This window comes from Bidens hawaiensis, unplaced genomic scaffold, assembly GCF_021521415.1.
Source record: "Bidens hawaiensis isolate Kalapana, Puna unplaced genomic scaffold, B.hawaiensis_p1.1 tig00035045_1, whole genome shotgun sequence".
NCBI lineage: Eukaryota > Viridiplantae > Streptophyta > Magnoliopsida > Asterales > Asteraceae > Bidens > Bidens hawaiensis.
Window position 1 is genome coordinate 76,535 of NW_027496086.1, and position 22,526 is coordinate 99,060.

The 22,526-nt window shown below is 38.8% G+C and overlaps 2 protein-coding genes across 2 annotated transcripts; one reads left to right on the forward strand and one right to left on the reverse strand.

Moving 5' to 3' along the window:
* The first annotated feature begins 951 nt into the window (after positions 1–951).
* LOC143586907 (rhamnogalacturonan I rhamnosyltransferase 1-like) lies at positions 952–4,021 on the forward strand. The gene is made up of 8 exons (XM_077068355.1): positions 952–1,243; positions 1,739–1,806; positions 1,912–2,000; positions 2,088–2,253; positions 2,348–2,637; positions 2,726–2,930; positions 3,009–3,166; positions 3,537–4,021. Exons 1-8 carry the CDS (start codon positions 973–975, stop codon positions 3,790–3,792), a joined length of 1,503 nt encoding a protein of 500 aa, XP_076924470.1. The 5' UTR covers positions 952–972; the 3' UTR covers positions 3,793–4,021.
* A 4,230-nt stretch (positions 4,022–8,251) lies between these two features.
* LOC143586911 (transcription factor BIM1-like) lies at positions 8,252–22,038 on the reverse strand. Its single transcript, XM_077068358.1, has 11 exons — positions 21,890–22,038; positions 21,666–21,737; positions 18,554–18,889; positions 18,365–18,467; positions 18,152–18,276; positions 17,931–18,039; positions 17,440–17,509; positions 17,264–17,350; positions 16,909–17,165; positions 16,390–16,525; positions 8,252–8,495 (listed from the first exon to the last, which is right to left on the reverse strand). The coding sequence occupies exons 1-11, from the start codon at positions 21,924–21,926 to the stop codon at positions 8,379–8,381; spliced, it is 1,449 nt and encodes a 482-aa protein (XP_076924473.1). The 5' UTR covers positions 21,927–22,038; the 3' UTR covers positions 8,252–8,378.
* Between the last annotated feature and the right edge of the window lie 488 nt (positions 22,039–22,526).

Below are 22,526 nucleotides of genomic sequence, written 5' to 3' on the forward strand. Positions count from 1 at the left end.
TATGAAACTCTTTCATAATCAAACAATAATTTTCACGATTATGGGTCTCACTAAACCTGGAAACCCTTAAACGAGTTATAACATCTCATTTATTCGTGAAACACTTTTATCATCAAACTCTAGTTTAATTCCTCTCCTTTACATATTCTCCGTCGACAGCTATCATCTTCATCACCGGTTAACTTCGATTACCACCCAACATCATCAACATCCTCTCTCATGCATCAACAACTATTTATGTTCATGTTTGCTCGTTTAAAAAAATCAACATGTTCGTGTTCGTTTATATTCGTTCATTAAAAATCTAAAAAACCTAATAAAAAAAACATAATAAACCAATATATACATACTAAATAAAAACAAAATCACGTTAAAAACAAAATATAAAATAATAAAACAATTAAAAACAAAACTCAAACAACCAGTAGCCTGAAACTAGTAAAATACAGTAAATAAAATGACTACACACTTACGTCATAAACAAAACAATTAATTAATAAACCCATTAATATATCCATAAATTCCAATCGGAATAAAGTTAAAACAAAGAAAAGAAGCTCTCTCTCTCTCTCTCTCTCTCTCTCTCTCTCTCCCACCGACGCCCACACATTCCGGCGACATTTACATCTCCGGCTGACCATCAAAACCCATTTCCCTAAACCCGTCTCCAAACACTCCAATCTTTTGCTTTCACTACAATCTCACCCCATATTAATAATAATATCTTCTTCCAAATCCAATTCCAAGATCCACTCCGATCCAACATCATATTATTATTATTATTCAATACCCACTTCACCAATCGGATCATACCACATTTAATTCCGGATTTAATCTTCGATACCCATCTGGGTTTTTACTGTATTTTCATTACATTATTATTATTATTATTATTCTGTAAATAATTATTATTATTTGTTAGGTGATGAATAGAATACTTAGTTAGGGTTTTGGATAACTGGGTTTGGGATTATGGGGTTTAAAGTGTTAGGAGAGAGTAGAGTTGAGAAACTGAAGAGATCGGTCGGGTACTCGTATGCTCGGTCCGGTAAAATGAAGCTCTGGATGATTAGGGCTACTACTGCCGTCATGTTGTGGACTTGTTTGGTTCAGTTGACTGCATTAGGGGATACTTGGGGACCTATGGTGTTAAAAGGTTGGCCGTCTCATGAATCGGTTTCGGGTAATGCCTTAGATGTTAAGTTGTTGCCGGCTGTTCCCGTTAGAGTTCTTCCGCCCAAGAGTGAGTTTATGTTGCTGCTTGTGTTGTGATGTATTATGATTATTAACATGTTACGTATATCGGATTTTGTGACTTTTTGTGTGGTTAAAGAATCCATGATAATATATTCGATTAGGCTAAAACAGGTTTTGAATCCAAGAAAGTTTGCCTTTTTGTGATTCGTATGTGTCGTGTTTTATGAAACTTGTCGTTCACAGTGTGTTTTGTTCTCCAATATGGTAAAAGTTACATTTTTGTCTATTCGGGACAGTGGAATTATTTTGGTCTACAATTATTTTTTTGTTTTTGTATTGAATTGTTCTTATTGTTTTAAAAGGAAATTAACGTAACTAGTGCGAATCATTTGGTTCTACATTTGCTTTCTTGTTACGAAATCCATTTAGGAGATTTCTACATATGTTAATGCATCCAATGTTTGTTTGTTTGTTTGTCTTTCTATTTATGTTCTGTTTCTATTTTTAATTTGGTTTGCGTGTGTTTTCATGCTGTATGTAGGGGTTTACAAGAACAATGGTTACCTACTGATTTCATGTAATGGAGGACTTAATCAGATGCGATCCGCTGTGAGTGCTTTCAGTATGAAATGAGCCCACACATTAATCTTTTGACTTTATTCGTTTACAAACTAGTAAAATGATTATTATTTTTATTATATTTTCATAATGCAGATATGTGATATGGTTGCAATTGCAAGATACTTGAATGTTACGCTTATAGTTCCTGAGTTGGATAAAACTTCTTTTTGGGCTGATCCAAGGTATACCATTTGCCGAAGTACTATCAGGTTTTAGCATGTAGAATTAAGAGAGTTAATTTATTGTTTTTTGTTTTTTCTAAATTGCAGTGAATTTGAGGATATTTTTGATGTTGATCATTTCATTACGTCTTTGAGAGATGAAGTCCGGATACTCAAACAGCTTCCTATTAGGCTTAAAAAGAAAGTCGAATTAGGAATCCTGCATACCATGCCTCCAGTTAGTTGGTCTGATATTTCGTATTATCACAACCATGTACGTATTTTTTCTCATTTCAATTTTTTTGAATAATATATGTTTATAGTTTTACCTTTTTAGTTTGATAAGTTTCTTCTTTATTTACATGTAGATTCTTCCTTTGATTCAAAGATACAAAGTTTTGCATTTGAATAGAACTGATGCTCGGTTGGCCAATAGCGGTCAACCGGATGATCTCCAGAAGCTGAGGTGTCGAGTAAATTTCAGTGCTTTGAGATTCACTAGTCAAATTGAGGAATTGGGCAGACGGGTTGTGAACCTTTTACGAAAAAATGGGCCTTTTTTAGTGCTTCACCTTCGCTACGAAATGGACATGTTAGCGTTTTCTGGTTGTACTCAAGGTTGCAATGATGAGGAGGTGGAGGAGTTGACCCGAATGAGGTTTGAGTTTGACTATTTTACTTCAAACAGCTCGTGGTGTATAAATATATTCTTTTCTAGAATTTTAACTTTTTTTTTCTTTTTGTAGGTATGCATACCCATGGTGGAAAGAAAAGATCATTAATTCAGATTTGAAAAGAAAAGACGGTTTATGCCCTTTAACTCCTGAAGAAACCGCTCTTGCATTAAGGGCACTTGATGTAGATCCTAACATCCAGATCTACATTGCTGCCGGTGAAATATATGGTGGAGATAGGAGAATGGCTAGTCTTGCATCTGCATATCCAAAGCTGGTAAGTATGCGAAGTCAATGCATTTTTTTTTCTTTTACTTTTTTATCGGGAAATTTATATTATATAATTTGACAACAGGTAAGAAAAGAGACTCTATTGGGACCAGACGACCTTAAATTTTTCCAGAATCACTCGTCACAAATGGCAGCATTGGATTATCTCGTATCACTGGAAAGCGATATTTTTGTCCCTACTTATGATGGAAACATGGCCAAAGTTGTAGAAGGCCACCGCAGGTACCGTTATGCTTACTTTTTCACTACACGTGACAAGATTCGGGGTAGGGGTGGTGTTATTGGTTAAAACAGGTTCGGGTCAAAATGTTTCGAGTCAGATTGGGTTGACCAAGAAATACTTATTTGAGAAATTGACTTACAAACGCCGTATGAGTGTATGCGTCCTCTTAGTCAATTTTTTTTTATTTGACATAAAACACAACCCGATTTGACCCATTTGACCTCTATAAGTAAATGTTTTTTTGATGAAAAAGTTTATAGATTTGGACAATATGCAAACTTTTTTCTTGCATCTTTATGCATTTAGCCAAAAATAGAATGTTTTAAAGTTGTATTATAACAGTTCAAGAATTTTAAATCGCTTTTCCAGATATTTGGGCTTCAAGAAGACGATATTATTGGATAGAAAACTACTTGTTGACCTAATCGACAGATACACGAGTAACTCACTGAGTTGGGACGAGTTCTCGAGTGCTGTCAAGGAAGCCCATGCAAACCGAATGGGGAACCCGACGAATAGATTAGTTATTCCAGACAGACCGAAAGAAGAAGATTACTTTTATGCAAATCCAGAAGAATGCTTGCAGCAGCCTTCAGAGAATGAACCTGTGAATATGATTCAATGAAGTGAAAGACATCATTTTTATCCAACAATTTTCATAAATTTGTACAAGTGCTAGAATGCGGTTTAAGGTATTGAAGAGCGTCTTTCACATGACCGGAAACTAAACTATTAATCTCTTGTTTTTATTGCTATAAACCTATTGTCATTGTCACTGACTATGATTTATGTATAGAAATCCCCTGACATCCCAGGGTCATACCTTTTTATTTATAAATTATAATTGTCTTACAAAGCATATAGGGATCAACAACTCTAAAAAGAGTCGAAACCCTAAAATGCGCGACAAAAGCAACCTTGAGGCGTCAACGAAAATCCTAAACGGGTATGATAGAATCTAAATCTTCGATCGGACAAATCAATGGTTAAAAAATATATATCATAAAATCTCACTTTTTTAGAAGTAACTCATTTGATGCATTGAATTATATAAAAATATATATCATAAAATCTATCACTTTATTTTGAACGACTATTTGGATTATTAACGCCACTGATTTCATATAAAAGAATCTAAATCTTCGAGCGGACAAATCAATGGTTAAAAATTATATATCATAAAATCTATCACTTTTTTTAGAAGTAAATCACTTTATGCAATGAATTATAAAAAATATATATATCATAAAATCTATCACTTTTTTTTGATCGACTATTTGGATTATTGACAGTCACTGATCATCTCCATTCCATTTTTATAAGGAAACCCACCATAGACGAAATATATGAGACTTGAACCTCTTACTTTTTAGTAAGATGGCAACGGATTTACCACTATACCAAACTTAATCTTAATTATCAAATTTGTTTTATTATAAATCAAATAATACTATTGATGTATATAAAATAAACAATTTAAGAGTGATGTGAGCTTGGTTTGTTAGGATTTATGATTTATTCATCGTCTACATAACCATGCAGGGTCGGCTCCGAAAAAGCAAAAGAATTTTAGGTCGAAGGCGAATATTTTTAGGCCTTAAGTAAAATGGATATTTTTTTGGGTTTAAACAATTTAATTTTATACTCCGTATTGGTTTACTTGGTTATAATTTGGGTTGTGTAAAAAAACTTTTATATAAAAATAAGATTAAACATATCTCAAATGCGACTAAACACATAACCTTTTAGTTGAGAGTTATACCCCTTGCCACTAGAACAAGCTAGTGGTTATGTAATTAAGTTTAAACATTATATATACATATTATATTTAATAAAAATACATATAATTTTTTTTTAAATTGGGCCTAGCGTGGTGTCAGGCCTGTGGCCGTCAACTATCCTGCCACCCCTAAGGGCCGGCCCTGTAACCATGCATTAGGGCATACACCAGTGCATCAACATGTACAATGTTAGGGGTTTTAAGTGAAACATAATTATAATTAGAAAAAACAACGATGTTTCAGTGTTTTACTTTGCAAAATTTTAAACTTTTGTTAAACGTACTTACACCCATGAACCATTGAAACACATGATTCATCCATCTTAGGAGTTTTAAATATTTTTGTTTTTTTAGCATAAACGACATGAATGTGTGTTTTTTTATTGGTGGCAGCATTATGTGAGTTGGTTATTCGATTAAATAAACATGTTATTGGGGTGATGGTGAAATGTTTGAATGATGCAACAAAGTGGTATTTTTAAAACACCTAATCATTCTTGTCTATATATTATTATTCTCTTTACAATTGTTAATTCTTTCTTAAATGCCGTCCTAATAATGATGTTTTAGTTTACTAAAATGGATGTATTTGGGTGGGAATATTTCCATTCCGACCAATTACTATGTTAAATCATACTTAGGTTAGTGGCTTTAATGGTGTATGCTTTGGTCAAGTGTTGTTTTAGGTAAATTTTGGAAGATATCAATGAAAAATAAGTAGGATGTATAACATTAAGGAATGGTACTTATATTTTTTTGGTGTTAGTGGATGATTTATGGAAGTAATTTAAGATGTGATTAGGTTTAATGTAAACATCTAGTTCTATTTATATATTTTCGTAAAAACATATTATCAAAAGAGAAATACCACCCTACACGTAATTTATATTATCCATATTAAAATTCAGATTGACAGGTAGAAATTGATGAATTCAAATATGACTCGTCTTTTTTTATTTGGGTTAAGCATATCAATCCTAACTCCTTCAAAAAGTTCTTAATTACTCCTTCAAAAAAAATAAAAGAAATCCCAACTCGAGCATAACTCATACATACTTAAACCAAGTAACCCGAGCATGACTAGTACAACTTGTTTATCTAAACATGCCCAACGAGTGGTTTTACTCTGACAATAAGCCATCTCTTGAGTGTTTTAGGCAAAGAAACCTCAATCCATCAAATAATCAAATAATCATTTTCTTAATCAAATGTATAAAAAATATAAAATCAAACCTCCCTTTTCTTGCATTTTTCATCTCTCATCGTGTCAAAACTTCATAAACATAAAAATAAATAACTTATAGATGATTAAAAAATTGTTGATTAATCCATTTGGAATGCAAAAAAAATTCAAGAAACTGGTTAAAGATTGAATTTTTATTGACACTCCCGGATCTCAAGATATTAAGAGGAGAAACCCATTTATCTAAACATGTCAAATGAGTTTACGAATTATAAGTTATCAGCGAATAGCGAATGATTTTGTTAAAATTTGTCACCCCTAAACTACATTAATTAATCAAAGAGTGTTTTCTACAAGGCTAATATTAATAATCTATCTATCTATCTATATAAATGTATATAAAAAAATCACACGTGTCACTCTCTGATTGCTCTTTACTCCTCTCAAAGTCATTCGATTGATATAATTCGGCAATTTAAAAGATTTGAAAAGTTTATATGCATTTGAATAGGTGATTTTTAACAAAACAATATAAGATACCGTTGACTTATCACCAAGTCATCTTTTAGTTAGATTTTGTTAACATTATTTTTGTTTTAAAACATGCTTTGTATCTATAAAACATAATTTGTCCTACTGACGTGGTTCGTGGTTACAATAATTTAATGGTTCCAAATTTAAATATCATCTTCGGATACTATTAATTTTATGAGTTACTAGGATTATGTTAATAAGCTAATAACAAAATTTGAATTTATAAATATGATTTTTTATGTAATCTAAACACTAATGATACACGCCACCTTAATAATAAAAATAAAAATATAACACAAGTGAGAGGTCGGGGGTTCAAACCTCACTATCACCAACTTATATGGGAGATATGAGGGATGACCCTGGCTTGCCAGGGTTCGAGTCCTGATCTCACCCGGTTTTACCGGCTCCTCGCTGTCGTGCCGTTTGGCGGGCGTGGGGGTCGGGTTTTATCCGGTGAATCCCTCAACAGGTGGACCGCTAGGGGCTCCGTCCGTCCGGACTAGTGGCCAGCTCGAGCTACCTTTAGCCATTGGGGACCGCGTACGGAGTACCCGACGTTACTTAGTTGGCCGTTCAAAAAAAAATGAAAGTTGAGTGTCATTCCATATAAATGTGTGTGATTAATTGATTGTATTATTGGATCACAAAAGCTGACTTTTATAACGGCCATACTTGAACCGTTCAATGTGAAGTTTATAATATGTCAATACATTATAATTTGATTATACTTTATATAAAGTGTTTGGTTAAAAAATTAAAACATGATCTATCAGGTTTAAATCTTAGTACGTTTATATACTTTTCGTGTCTTGTATCCGTTTAATTAGTTGATTTTGTTTAGAATCATGAAAGTTTTGAATGATGTTTGAAAGGAATTTGTATGCATTTCGATTATGTTTAGAATTGTAAAGTTTTGAATGATATTTGGAAGGGATTATTCGTACATTTATGCGTGTGTATCGACTACCTGGGAAGTTAGTTGGCTTCAACTCTTTTAGAGAAAAGTCTGACGTGACAAGTGTAGGACAAATGTGTCGAGTTGATCTAAGCTCGAGACCGACCTCATTCATGAAAGTTTGAAATGAGGCCAGAGTATTAGTCAAATAAAAGGGCATAACTATTGTGTTGCTTATAAATTCTATTATGTGTTTAAAAGTGTACAGTAAACGGGTAGGCTCGATGAGCCAAGCCTCAATGCATTAAGATAAAGAGCCGAGTAAAGCTAAGCCTGAGCCCAACTTGGCTTAACTTAGGTGTGGAAGAAAGGTTTCACTATGCTAGAAACGTAGCAAAATAACGTTTGTTATTCTTTACTGTATACCATCGTATATATTAGTATAACCATATACTCTCTGTAACTCCGTAATCCGTATTATATTATAAGATAGGTATCACATTACCCCTATTGATCTGTGTACCTCTTTTGGCTATCCACCAACATGAGGGGTAAAATTGTGGAATGCAATGATGATGTATAATCAAAGGAGATTGTCATGAAGTGTAACAAAAAAATCAGCTCTTTAATATCTAGCAAAATAACAATGAAATGATGAATAATACAGTTCACCACCCGCACCAAACATATGTGAACAAAATTTAAGGTGAATAAACCACATGTACACAGAAACAAACACAAGAATGATCCTCAACATGTTAAAAGAGGACAATAAATGATTAAATTAGATTGAAATCATTTTACCAACTTTTTACTTTAATTTATGTTTGTCTTCAACCTCTTCAAACCTTTACCACTCTCCTCTTCCCAATTAGTGTTTGCTAATCGCGAATGTACCACCGATTGATCATCAACCGAAGGCGTTTCCTTTTCCTTTTGCAAACATAAAACCGGATGAAGAAACACTAACCGGACCCCGGACAGATTACTGGTAACCTGGGGGTTGGAGAGATGTTTCCCACGAGGGGTTAGACCCTTGGAAGATGGTTCTTCTGATAACCTGCAAAACAGACACCGTGAGCTCGTCACTGAGAAGGGGGGGTTCCTCCTTGTGACCACCCTCCGGCGTGAGAATCAGACTAGATTGCTCTTTAAATATAAAAGTATATTAAGAGATTGCTAGAGCAGATATCAGGTATAATATGATGATAATGTAATAAGATATGATAAGATGAGATGGTCATACCATTTGGGGTATTTATAGCCGAAGGTAGGTTTCCAAGGAGGTATGGCCGGCTGCTACAGTGTTCCTGTTCATCAACAGTAGCCTACGCACGTGCCCTGCTGGTAGTTGGTGGGTAGGTAGCGGCTGATAGTGACCAGGCCTGCTGTATACTATTCCTGTTCCACCAACTGACGGCTACGCACGTGGTATGGCAGTAGTTGGTGAGTAGGCAGCGGCTAATAGTGATACAGTACAGGAGCATGCTGCTCGCCATACTGTATCAGTGAGCTGTCGTATCTCTGATCAGATCTTTCGCCCATACCTCGTCAGGTACAGTAAAAGATCCTTCAGTATACGGACTGGCTTATTTGGGCGGGAGTATTCCCCCTCCCGCCTCTGTGCGGGATTGCTCCCGGCTTGGCTCATTCCTTCAGGTGACACTGATGGAGAGCTAAGTGCCTTGTGCGTGTAGCCATGCTGCGCGGGTGGCCTTCCCTAATGGCTTGTATCCGAGGCTGCGGGGACAGGCGGAGTCCTTCACCATTGGGAGGCATTTCCTGCGGGACCAGCTTGCGTACTGCGCGTAAGGACGTTACGTCTCTGAGCATGGTTGGTCCTGCGGATCCAGTTGGTCTCTGCGCAGACGTCCCTGTTTAAGGTGAGTCTTGCGGGTCCAACTGGGCTCTGCTGGGACCTACCTCTTCAAGTCCCCCCAGTCCAATGTTCTTCTCATGAGTGTTTAATAAAGTGAGGTGAACTTTTGGACTTGAGCAAAGGGTTTTGAAAAGGGTTTTGTAAGGTTTTCCATGGGGATTCTTTCCGCGGAAGTCCTTGTCACTTGCAGAAATGCCCGAGTTTCCTGCTTGGTCTTTGGGTATGATGCGGGTAGGTCTGTAACCTCCTCGCAAGTCAGGAGCATTGAGTCCCAGTTGTATGTATTTTCCATGAGGTTTTGGTAGTTTTGAACATAGTGATCAATTATGTTAAGACCACCAATTCCATCTTGGAGCTTCAAACAACGTAGTTCTCGACGTTCCCGCTATGCGGGGATGTTATTTCCGTTTCCGCAAGCATTGCCCAGAAGATCCTTCTTGGTTTCAATTCCCAGCGGAGCGCTAGGTATGTGAAGGGTTTTGCCTTAACACTGTACCTGTGCTCGTCTTACGGTTACTTTACTTCCAAGGTATTCCTGGCGTCAATTCCCTGCGGGTGCTAGGTATGTGAAGGGTTTTGCCTTTACACTGTACCCGCACCCGTCTTATAGTTACTTGGTTGCCGAGGTACTTGGCTTCAATTCCCTGCGGGTGCTAGGTATGTGAAGGGTTTTGCCTTAACACTGTACCCGCAGCCGTCTTACGGTTATTTGTTTGCCAAGGTTTATTTGGCTTCAATTCCCTGCGGGTGCTAGGTATGTGAAGGGTTTTGCCTTTACACTGTACCCGCATCCGTCTTACGGTTACTTGCTTGCCAAGGGGTAAGGGGTATTTTCCCGCTTACTTTTTAATACTTTCGAATTTTGAATTTTGAAATTCGAAGAGTTGGTGAAAAGATAAACCTCTGAAACGTCGTGCGACGGTTTCTTCTGACTGTGTCAGGACGTGCAGGAAGTTATGGTGACGTGACAGAACATGGTCATTCCAGTCGCTTTTTCAGGCGCGTGGGAGCGATTTTTCGGGCGCGTGGCCGCGAAATTACTGGCACACGTCCTTTCAACAGCTGTTGCCAGCTTGCTTTTTGCCACGTGTCATAGTTTCATTGCACATTTGATTTCTCTCTCCTCCGCATTAAATTCACCGCATTAATTGCGATTACTATATAAAGGGGGAGAGGGTTATTTGCAATTCACACTTTCCACTTTCATCTCTTCTTCTCAAGTAATTTCCGGCGAATTTTTCTGTTCAGTAAAGCATTACCCTGAAATCTCTTTTCGTCTTTCTTCCACCATGTCTTCTCATGATGCTGATGACCAGAAGACTGCTGGCGAATGCCAGTGCTCTCTTCCTGTCGATCTGTACCAGTATATCATCAGGAAGTTCATGCTCGAGTCTCTCGAGCCTGAGTTTCCTGAACCCCACCATACTGTGTACGATGCCCCTAGTGGCAAGATCGGGGTTTATGCTGCATTCTTTGTCTACGGGAACCTTAGGTTTCCGTTGACAAAGTTTGTGTACCGTGTCCTAGAGAGGCACGGTGTGCACCTGACAGAGGTGCACCCCATGGCCATTGCCAAGGTCCGGCACTTTGAGTGGGTGTGCCGGATACTGGGCCTTGAGCCCCTCGTTGATCGCCTGATGACCTTCTATACATGGAGGTGCATCCAAGGGTGGTACACTCTTACAACCCGTATCAAGGGTTTAAAGATTTGTACCACCGAGCGGAGTCTTCGCTCATGGAGAAGAGAGTTCTTCTTCATATCCGCTCGCGCCATCCCCATCGCTATGAAGTTCAAGAATGGCCAGGCGCTTCCGAACCTTCCCGCCCTCAACTACGAGGAGGCGGAATGGTTCTCGAAGATTTCCCGGGTCCAGTCCCCGGTTTTCCGTTTTCCGGAGTCGGCGATGGTGATGTTGGGGATGAGCCGGGTGTGGAAGGCGGCGAATGCGGATAAGGTTCCGATCGTCCTTGAATATGGTTCGAACTCTGTCCCTTATGGTACGTCTTGTTTCATTTTGCTGACTTCGATTTTTACTAACTTTCTTGTTGATTTCAGAGGGGAACGATCTTCAGTCGCTCCTGAACCCGCGGGAGGAAGATGGTCCCGCGCGGATGGGTACTCGTGCTCTGGACGAGAACGAGTTGCCCATCTTAGAGCAGACCGCGGGTCGGTTCGTGGAGGTTTACCCGCCAGGCCAAGAGATCCTGAGCCACCGACGGCCAGGTAAGCCTATCTTCTACCCTGAACCTCTCAATGCTGTGCCTGCTGCTGGAGTTCATGACATTTCTTCTTCTGAGGAATCCGCAGAAGGTCCTCCACTGGTGCGGAAGAAAAAGGCTGCCGTCGGGAAGGGCAAGGAGAAGGTGGCCTCTACGGCCGACCCGGTAGTCCTATCTGACTCGGAGTCAGATAATGCAGAGGTGGCGGGGAAGCCCGGTGGTGAGGAGACCACCGCTCCGGAGGCTGCAGGTGTTACCTCCGGGGAGGCAGCGACGACGACGGTTACCGGTGTCAAGAGGCCGGCTCCATCGGGTTCGCCCCCGCTCGTCCGTGCGTTCAAGCTCAAGAAACCCCGTGAGTACCCCCATAATTCTTGTCTAGATTTGTTTCAAATAAATTTTTCTAACACTTTTGCTTGTGCAGGTGTGGATGTTGACGCATTCCAGGGTGGAGTTGGAGCAAGTATTCCCCCACCAATGACGGTAGGCTCGGTCAGCCTTCCCGAGGCGTCGACCCAGGCGTCTACGCCTGCTTCCGCTGGTTCCAGCCTTCCTGAGGCTGTTCCAGCTGAGAAGGTGTCTCCGCCGGCCGTGAGTGCAATTTTTACAGCATCTTTCACGGAGCCGGCGGTTACTGTTGCTGAGGAGGTGGCGCCAAACATGGCTACCACAGCGGCTGCCACTATACCTGCGCCACCGGCACCGACGGCCGGACCATCAGGTATGCGCCAGGCTTCCCGCCGATCTATGCCACCTTCCCGTCTGCCTGACCTGTTGGATGGATTTCCTTTAGGTTCAGGTGATGGGTTTGGCGGCTATCGGCCTGTTATTGACCCTACAGGTACGTAGGGTTCTTTTTCCCTTATATATTTTTATCATCTTTTCCTAACTGCCTTTGTTTCTTTTGCAGTGTCGGATTCCAATGAAGTGTATGTTCCAAGATGGAACATACGCCGAGGAACAACCCTTCGCACCCCTGTGGAGTGCGTGGACTGGGCTCGCCACGCTGCTCCTCATGGTGCGTTGGGGGAAGCCATGGCTAGCTACCAAGAGGGTAGGCTAACCAATGAGCTTCGGGTTCTCCAGGCCCGAACGCAGCCCCGCGTCGAGCTGCTTTGTCGTGAAAACGACAAGTTAAAAGCAGCTCGCGCCAAAGATATATCTGAAGCGCGGGCTCTTCGGGAGGAGAACCGGCAGTTGGCCGCTGCCGCAGCCGAGAAGGAGAAGGCATTCAAGGCCCTCGAGGTTGAAGTCCAGGCGCGACTCGAGGCCCGCTCCAAGGCTGCCCAAGCTGTGAATGAACAGCTTCGGCTGGCCAAGGAGACTGCGCGAAACTCAACTGAGAGGGCTGCCAAGGCTGAAGCTGTTGTTGAGCCGCTTCGCGAAGAGAATGAGCAGCTTAAATGCAAATTAAAGGCTCTTCAGCATGCTCATGACGCCTTGGCAATGGAAGATGCCAAGAAGCTGCAGGAGATCCTTGACCAGAGGGGGGTGCTTGACCGCACTGAAAGGAAACTCAAAAGCGTCGAAGAGGCTGCCGCCAAGGAAGTTCAACTTGCCAACCTTGATAAAAACGGAGCCGAACGTGCTTACAAAGAAAGTCAAGCTACCCTCCAATGGCTGCTTCGAGAAGCGTTGCCTCAGGTATCTTTATCTTTTTCTTTACGCTTTCCGCTCGTAATTAGAAAATGTTCTAACTTGTATTCTTTTGTAGGTTGCGCGTCGGGTCCTTTCAGAGACCTCTTATGACGATGCGATGAGCGCAGCCCTCAACGCTTCTCATGAGGATGGGGAGAAGACTGGCTTCCTGCTTGGTCTAGGGTTTGCTGAGAGAGGCTTTCCGCCCTCCAACTTCCCTTTATTCAATGTTAATACTGAAGCTGCTTATGACCAAGCTGTGAACCAGTACGCTGCCTTCCCGCATCCAGTGGTGGAGAAGGTGAATGAGGCTGCTGCTGCTGATGATGGGCTAAACATCCTTAAGGCTTTCCTTGGGCAGCCACGCTCAGACGGTGCTGGTCCAAGCGGAGGTGGCCCTGAAGCCTGATCCTGAAGATCTCTTCCCACCGCTAGGATAGACTTAGCTTTGTATAGATTTCTTTTAGGCGGGTAGTTACCCGGCCACTGTATTACATCATTGAAATATTAATCTTTTTGCGTATAAGACTGTTATTTCCTTCTTTGGGTTCCTTGCTTTATAAACTTATGACTTGCATACTTAGTTTAAATTAGCAATTTTCCAAGTGTTCAGAATAAGAACCTTTGAACGTGGTTGATAGTGGGTTAAAGTTTCGCTTCCTCCTTCGTGATTGTGCGGGTAGAACCGTCACTTGCACTTGGTAGGATGGCTAAACTTTAACTTTTATCTAACCTGCGTGCTGGTTTTTCTTACTTTTTTAGGATAAGTTAACCTTTGAACGTGGTTGATAATAGGTGTGAAGTTTTGCTTCCTCTTTCGTGATTGTGCGGGTAGAACCGTCACTTGCACTTAGTAGGATGGCAGAACTTTACCCTTATCTGACCTGCGTGTAGGTTTTTCTCATCTTTTGAGGATAAGTTAACCTTTGAACGTGGTTGATAATAGGTGAAGTTTTGCTTCCTCTTTCGTGATTGTGCGGGTAGAACCGTCACTTGCACTTAGTAGGATGGCAGAACTTTACCCTTATCTGACCTGCGTGTAGGTTTTTCTCATCTTTTTAAGAATTTTGTTTTGAACCGTTCGACGCGCGGTTGTCGATAGGTTAGTGTTCATTTTCCTTTCATGATTCATGCGGATAGACCGGCACTTTCATTTAATGGGATGAACTCTTTCAACTGACCTGCGTGAAGGTTTGTCACGTTATTGGTTCGTGCGGGTAGGACCGCCTTCCCATGCAATGACTTCACGTAATTATGCGGTGAAAACCGGCATATTAGTGTCCAGAAAAGTATAAATGTAAAATCATCAGCTTCGATATTCTTAAAGAGAATCATTTCCATTAGAAGTGGCTCTTGGCCTTCTCTTTACAAATTGGAATTGATTACATGCAAACTGTGTAATTGAACTCCCTTCCATGTTGGGATGGGAGTGCCATCGAGCCGATACGCACCTGGTTCGGGATCTCGTTCTTTACGCAGCATGTAGTCTCGTTTTTGAAGCTGGAATTGGTTCGTGTTTTCCCCAGCTGGGGTTCTATACGCACTCGCCTGCCTAGCTTTTATTTCGCCACGAGGTGCGCGAGCGTCCCATCTCTGACGAATGTTTCGACCATGTCTTTTACGTCTATGCATTCTTCAGTGTTGTGGCCTTTTGTTCTGTGATAGTCACAGTACTTGCTCCGATCAGCATCGTGACGATGCCGGATTACTGGAGGCTTTGGCCATGGGAGCTCCTCAGTAGCAAATATGTCAGTGACGCTTTTGGTAAGTGGCGTCCATCTGGAGTTCCGGTGCGGCTTTACATTATCCCTTTCACCCAATCGGTGCTGTAAGCCGGATGAGGTGTCAAAGTTTACCCTTGACTGCCAAATGCCTTGCTTCCGTTTTTTGTTCAATCGGGCGGTGAGGACGTTGTCCTCTCTCGTCCTCTGGGTGTAAAGGTTTGTGTTCTGCGGAAGGTCTCTACCCAGTTGCTTCTCCGTTTCCGCATAGCGTTTGGCTGCTGTCACTTTATTAAACACTCATGAGAAGAACATTGGACTGGGGGGACTTGAAGAGGTAGGTCCCAGCAGAGCCCAGTTGGACCCGCAAGACTCACCTTAAACAGGGACGTCTGCGCAGAGACCAACTGGATCCGCAGGACCAACCATGCTCAGAGACGTAACGTCCTTACGCGCAGTACGCAAGCTGGTCCCGCAGGAAATGCCTCCCAATGGTGAAGGACTCCGCCTGTCCCCGCAGCCTCGGATACAAGCCATTAGGGAAGGCCACCCGCGCAGCATGGCTACACGCACAAGGCACTTAGCTCTCCATCAGTGTCACCTGAAGGAATGAGCCAAGCCGGGAGCAATCCCGCACAGAGGCGGGAGGGGGAATACTCCCGCCCAAATAAGCCAGTCCGTATACTGAAGGATCTTTTACTGTACCTGACGAGGTATGGGCGAAAGATCTGATCAGAGATACGACAGCTCACTGATACAGTATGGCGAGCAGCATGCTCCTGTACTGTATCACTATTAGCCGCTGCCTACTCACCAACTACTGCCATACCACGTGCGTAGCCGTCAGTTGGTGGAACAGGAATAGTATACAGCAGGCCTGGTCACTATCAGCCGCTACCTACCCACCAACTACCAGCAGGGCACGTGCGTAGGCTACTGTTGATGAACAGGAACACTGTAGCAGCCGGCCATACCTCCTTGGAAACCTACCTTCGGCTATAAATACCCCAAATGGTATGACCATCTCATCTTATCATATCTTATTACATTATCATCATATTATACCTGATATCTGCTCTAGCAATCTCTTAATATACTTTTATATTTAAAGAGCAATCTAGTCTGATTCTCACGCCGGAGGGTGGTCACAAGGAGGAACCCCCCCTTCTCAGTGACGAGCTCACGGTGTCTGTTTTGCAGGTTATCAGAAGAACCATCTTCCAAGGGTCTAACCCCTCGTGGGAAACATCTCTCCAACCCCCAGGTTACCAGTAATCTGTCCGGGGTCCGGTTAGTGTTTCTTCACCGGACTAAATAATAAGTTTAATAATTTACAAAGCTTCATTAGAGTAATTAAAGTACTAAGTACCTTGAGATCATCGTTCGGTGAGGAATCAAGTGCACTAGTGTTTGATCTCTTTCCAAGATCAATTTGTACCGAGATGTTGGCGTGTGATAAATCCAAACCCGACCTTGTTAGTGCTTCCGTTATAGCACTGGTCAATCTGTTTTTGAGTAAAAATAATTAGCCTGGTATGAGTCAAACGGGTCGAAATTGACCTGAAATCTTTGTATATATTCTTTTTATAACTCTTATTATATCTGTCAAACACTATGCATAAATACAATAACTCCACTAAAGTAAATTTTATTAGTAATTTAATAACACATTTTGAGTTATCATTTTTTTAAAATATTACTAGAACTAATTACATGGTTTACTCATACTACGAATGCGGTATATAATTTTAAAAATTACACCTTTAGTCCAATGATTTTTACAAAAGTAACACCAATGTTTACAGGTCAGCCCAACTTGACATGTATTAAAGGTTTGTGGCTTTAACTAGTTACCCGACCGTTAAGTGCATATGGTAAAGACTCTTACCCTTGCGAGTAGATGGTTGAAATGCTAATAGTACCACTTTCAATGACCAGTTCTTGATCTTTCAACTTCTCACTTGCGATAGTGCAGTCAGTTTTACACGATCTGCTATGCGATAACCCAGGTTGACCCTGTCGGCCCGTATCAGGAATCGGAGATGGTTCATTTGTTGGTTGACTGGTTTCCTTAGTACAATCTAACAGGTTTTGTCTCACTGGATGTCCCGGTTCATCAACAAAGATGTCAGATTGTCGGTTATTCTGTTAAAAACAAGTCAGAAAAGATGTACATTATTTGGATGGTGGGAATCAACTTATAATTTAAGACTTATAAGGTATATATAGATGTGTGAACTTACCAATGGCACTGTTTTTTGGGTCCACCTATGAGATGAATCCTCATAGTTATGCACCTTTTCTTGTAGAAACTGAATGTATTCAATAACCTAAAAAAAACTTCAGAAGATCAAATTTGTTGGTGTTGATTTATAAAATTTGGTCACAAAATAGAAAACATGTCTGTCTAGTACAATACCTCTAACAAAAAGGATGCCTTGTCTCTCTTTTGATCACCATGTGGGATGATTCCTCTCAACTTCGAAAATCTGAACAAGGATTAAAGAATTTTCAGTTGAAAGTTATATATCTTTAAAAGAGTAATTTGTGATAAGATGGACGGGTTGGGTTGACCTGTAAGCACTTTTGTTAGTCTATTTTTAACTTTTAACTAATACTTAATGCATTAATAATTACAAGATCATTAATTATTACAAATTTACAATAAAAGTATGAATCTTTGATTAAACTTTTAAGCAAGTTGTATACATTCAATTGACTAAGGGTAATTAACATTTAACAACCAAGATAATATAACTTTGTAATCATATTTGGCACACTAATATTTATATTAAAATTGAAAGTGTTGATTAAAGTGTTTTACATCACAACATGACATGTTTGACTCACTAGTTTTGGCACTTCTAATTTAATGAATTCATGTGAACAATTGAGGTTAGACAAACATACCTATCATTGATTTTGGTTCTTCTACGCTGTTCTGTAGCAGAATGCTTTGAACGCGAACTGCTGGACTTTCGATCAGGATTTGCAGAATCAACTTTAACTGATACACTGCCTGCCAATATAAAGATGAATTTGCAGTTTTGAACTACCACAGGTTAGGATATCATCTAAGACATTCATATATGTATGTATGTATATATGGTGAGAGAGTGAGAGATATGGACCTTTATGGTGAAAGGAATGTTCTTTCTTGATAATAAACTCTTCATCAATGTCTTCATCTTCTTGAACACTCTTAGAAAATTTCACCATATCAGAAAAATACCGATTCTTATTCGAAGATGACGGGCTGCAAAGTTACATAAAGAATGACCGTTAATTTGGCATTAACTAACAAAGTAGTCAAGAGTTTATAAAAGATATAGGATATGACTAACTGAGAGGTTGAGAGAGAACTAAAGGCTGTGCTTGGATTATTATTATTGATGGATGATGACTGTGAGGATGTCATCCATGTCACTCCAATCTTCATCACCCCATCTATAAAACACATGTAACAAATAATCTATCTAAATTTTCACAAATAGTGTTCGTGTTTCATTACTTTAAAACTGTAAACTTATTACCTCTGGTGGTATGACTAGATCTTGCAATATTCTCCTTCCTTGTCTTTCCCTTGGAGTCTTCCCATATCATGAAACCGGTATCGGCTCCTCTGTAAGAAGTGCAGTTTGAATATTCATCATTGGTATTGCTACTGCTTGATTGCGCAGCGGAAATTATAACTCCCTCAGGCTTTGCTACCTTTTGGCTTTGAGTTTTGTTCATATGTGAAAAGCTAGGAAGAATGTGTTCCACCATACTTGGTGGAGTTGACTTTTCGATGTAGTTTCCTTCTTTGTACACATCTTTCCTTACTTGTTCTAGTGGTTGCAAGAAGTCATGAGTTTTAAGATAATCACCTGGAATCAAAATATGTATGTATATAAAACATCACATTGTGAACGGTTATTCATTCGATTTGTAATCTACCGAAGATTGTCATGAAATATACGTATTTTAGAACTAATGGTGTTCTCTAACAACATTCAAAACTGAGAAATTGGGCACACAATTAATACAATTGTTTCTAGAAATAGGATATTCCTTTGTGTATATATATTGACCTGTAAGCGCGTTTTATCTCCTAATAGAATTATAAATAATGTATTCACTATATTTTACGGTGAATAAAATCGTTTTTTTTTTATGTTAATGGCGAGGTGAAGAAAATAGTGATCATATATTTGATAATCTCATTTAGAGACTTAAAGTCACTCATATCAAGATAATTCCTTGTATGTGATGTTTTATTATAATCTATAATTATTTGTTCTTTAATATATAGAAAGGACAAAAACCGCAAAATTGTTTTATTTTTCGCTCTTTCATCCTCCCTTCTCTCTTGGACCTTTCTATAGAACATCTTCTAAGTTCTAACCAATTGTCAGTTCTAGTGAAAACAAACATGTGTATGTAAAAATCATAAAACACACAATATGTGCATTGAATGTAAATTGGCATAACTTTAATAATAAACACGAAAAAAAAACATGTTCCACAAAATGGAAACTTGCATCTAAAATTGTAAATTATAAACTACGCAAACAACGATTTCAAGAAAACATTTAAACATATTGATAAACACATATGCATGTAATATAATGAAAGCTAGTATATTTTGCAGTAAACCCCAACACGAAAATGGTATATGCAGCACAATATGTTAACGAATATAATTAAAGTCATACATACATACAAACATTATACATGGATTGTAAAGTTACTCTAGTTCACAGTTTTAACTTCAGAAAAACCTGTACACATGCATGTAAATGTTGCATCTTTATTTTTGTTAAAATAGGATTTTTTTTTTTTTGGTAAAAAAAAGGTTATATGGGATTGGTTGTACGGACTAAACTAGTGATGTGTGATTGGACAGTAAGAAAACTGGAAAGCAGAATTGAAGTTGGAAACACATGATCATTATACAAACATCTGAAAGCCTGCCTGCTGACTTAAGTTTTTAACTTTTTATCCCTCCACGGGTGGGGGTTGGGTTACGGCTAAAAATCCAAATATTATGGCATGCTCAAACCGTGTGCCGGACCCACAGTTTCATTCATTTGAGGGTAGTCACGGGTACCACCTAACTCTTCTTGTGGGTCCTTTTCCTTTTACTTGTGTGGATATATAATCAGATATCATATCATGTCATCCAATTTTTATTATTTACACTTTAACGTATACAATATTTGTATTTGTGCTTAGGAAATTATGTGCTAATGTGTAGTTTACTATTACGTCACTTTGTTATCATTTTTTTTTGATGTTGGTACATATATTATTATATGTTGTTGATTTTAGAGTCGTGGGTCTCTCTTGTATCAACATATGTATCCTTATGTATAGAGATCATAATGCATCGGTTTACGTAAATCTTACATTCCTCAGACCCTACTAATAACGTTTGTTATTTATGAAATTTACTGGATACGTTTATTGTTGTATATAATATTTATATATCAAACATAACTAACCTTAATCACGCATAGCTTACACAAAGTATCAAACACAGTGGTAACATTACCAATCAAAACGTCACTTAAGTGTCCGCTTATCCTATAATGACCAATATAATATCTTAAATCAATTAAATTTTCGTAAATGACATTGACTGATACATGTTGGACGTCTATGTTTATTTGTCTTTTTTATTTTCTTGTCAAAATAATACATTAATATTTTTAAATAACATAAAATTGGGTAAACATCCATTTTGAGTTTTTTAATATAAAAATTTACAAAATTATCCTTTTATTAAATTGTGGAAAGATAAGTCTTTTATGGGCCCTCAATAAATATTATATGTCAATTTAGAAAAATACCAACCAACCAAAATATGCACGTGATCTGAAACGTAAATCACAAATTCAGTTTCTTTTCACAAAAATAAAGGTTTTGACCACACTTATAGCTTAAACTTTGTGTACGCAAAACATCATTTGAATCGGTTATCCCTTGCCAGCGTAATCAAGAATTGTCAGCGTAATCGAGAAGTGACATCAAAAGCATGATTTTTTACGTAAAAGAAGTTAAAAGGTGTGACATACGGTTTTTGGGTCGCAAGTCATCTTGATTATCTAGTAACTTAAATTAACAATGATATATATTTTTAAAAAAATATAGACAATTAAAATAGTTTTATTTGTGAAAATGACCATTTAGTGATACTACATTAACATAACTCAATAATTGCCCTTTATATTTTATTTTAATAAAAACAAATTAAACAAATTTCAATTAATATATATTGTCATAGGAATTAATATAAATTCTCATGGGTTGTCAGTTTAAACCCTGAGCACACATAGGTTTTCGTCTCACCGTGTGTCACGCCAGAGAGTTATGCTCTTGTGATGGCACAACGGCTGCCAAGTGGCAGTCGGAGGCATCGTTTTCCGGGGGAACGTCCTGGCCAAACTCTGACGCTAGCGTGCGTCCGGTTAAGACAACATAGTCTGGCCAGAATGAGACAGCGGGACTCTCTAAATTTAAAAGTATAGCAGCCTAAATACAACAAAATAGTCGTTCTAAAAACCTTACGAACTATTTCCTTTACAACACAAAACACCTAATATTGTATTTAAAAACAACTAAAGGATATAAATAATTAAATAGAAAAAAAAGTTGAATTACCTGTAACGCTGGGGGTTGGATCTTGGTGAGCAAGTGAATAAAGTGAGAGAAAGTCATGTGTGGGCTTGACACCTGCAAATTCAACATCACACAAACACACATACATAAATGATAAACCTGTTAAAATCTTCTCACACGCGCCACTCCACGCGCAACCAACCGTTTTAATTCGTACGGTTAATTGTTATCTCTGATAATAATAATAATAATAATATAGTAAGTACCTGGGGCTCCACAAGGACGTGGTTGAGAAAACTTCATATTTTCTTTCCGGATCCAATTAATAACGCCAAATTGCTGCTATTGATTTAAATATTAATCAACGGTTAGATCGCGGGAAATATATACTCAGATTCACATATTCAAATTAGCTTATTAGATTCAATTTCCAGATCTAATTAAAATTAGACGAGTTCGCACGTATACTTACTTCCACACCTCAATTCTGTTAGATGCAATAGATTCCGGTAAAAATTCAATAACAGAGTCTGTTATAACAGAATTACCAACTTTCCAACACTAAACAATTCATATAATAACAATTTCCAGATCTAATTAGTATCAGCAAAATTAGAGCAATTCGGTTACAAAAATATCTTCTGTGAGCTCAATTCTGTTAGATGCCATAGATTTCAATAACAGAAACACTAAACAGTTGATAATATAGCAGAATTCGGTTGCGAAAATATCGAGTAATTATATACAGATCGATTGATTGATGCGTACCGCAGAATTTAGCGAAATTCAGCTTGCTCTTTAAGAATTCAAATCTCAATCTCAGATGTGTTAATAACAAATGGAGTACTTGAATTTGATAATTGAGTTATGAAGCTAAATTAACAAGTGTGATAAAGATGGATG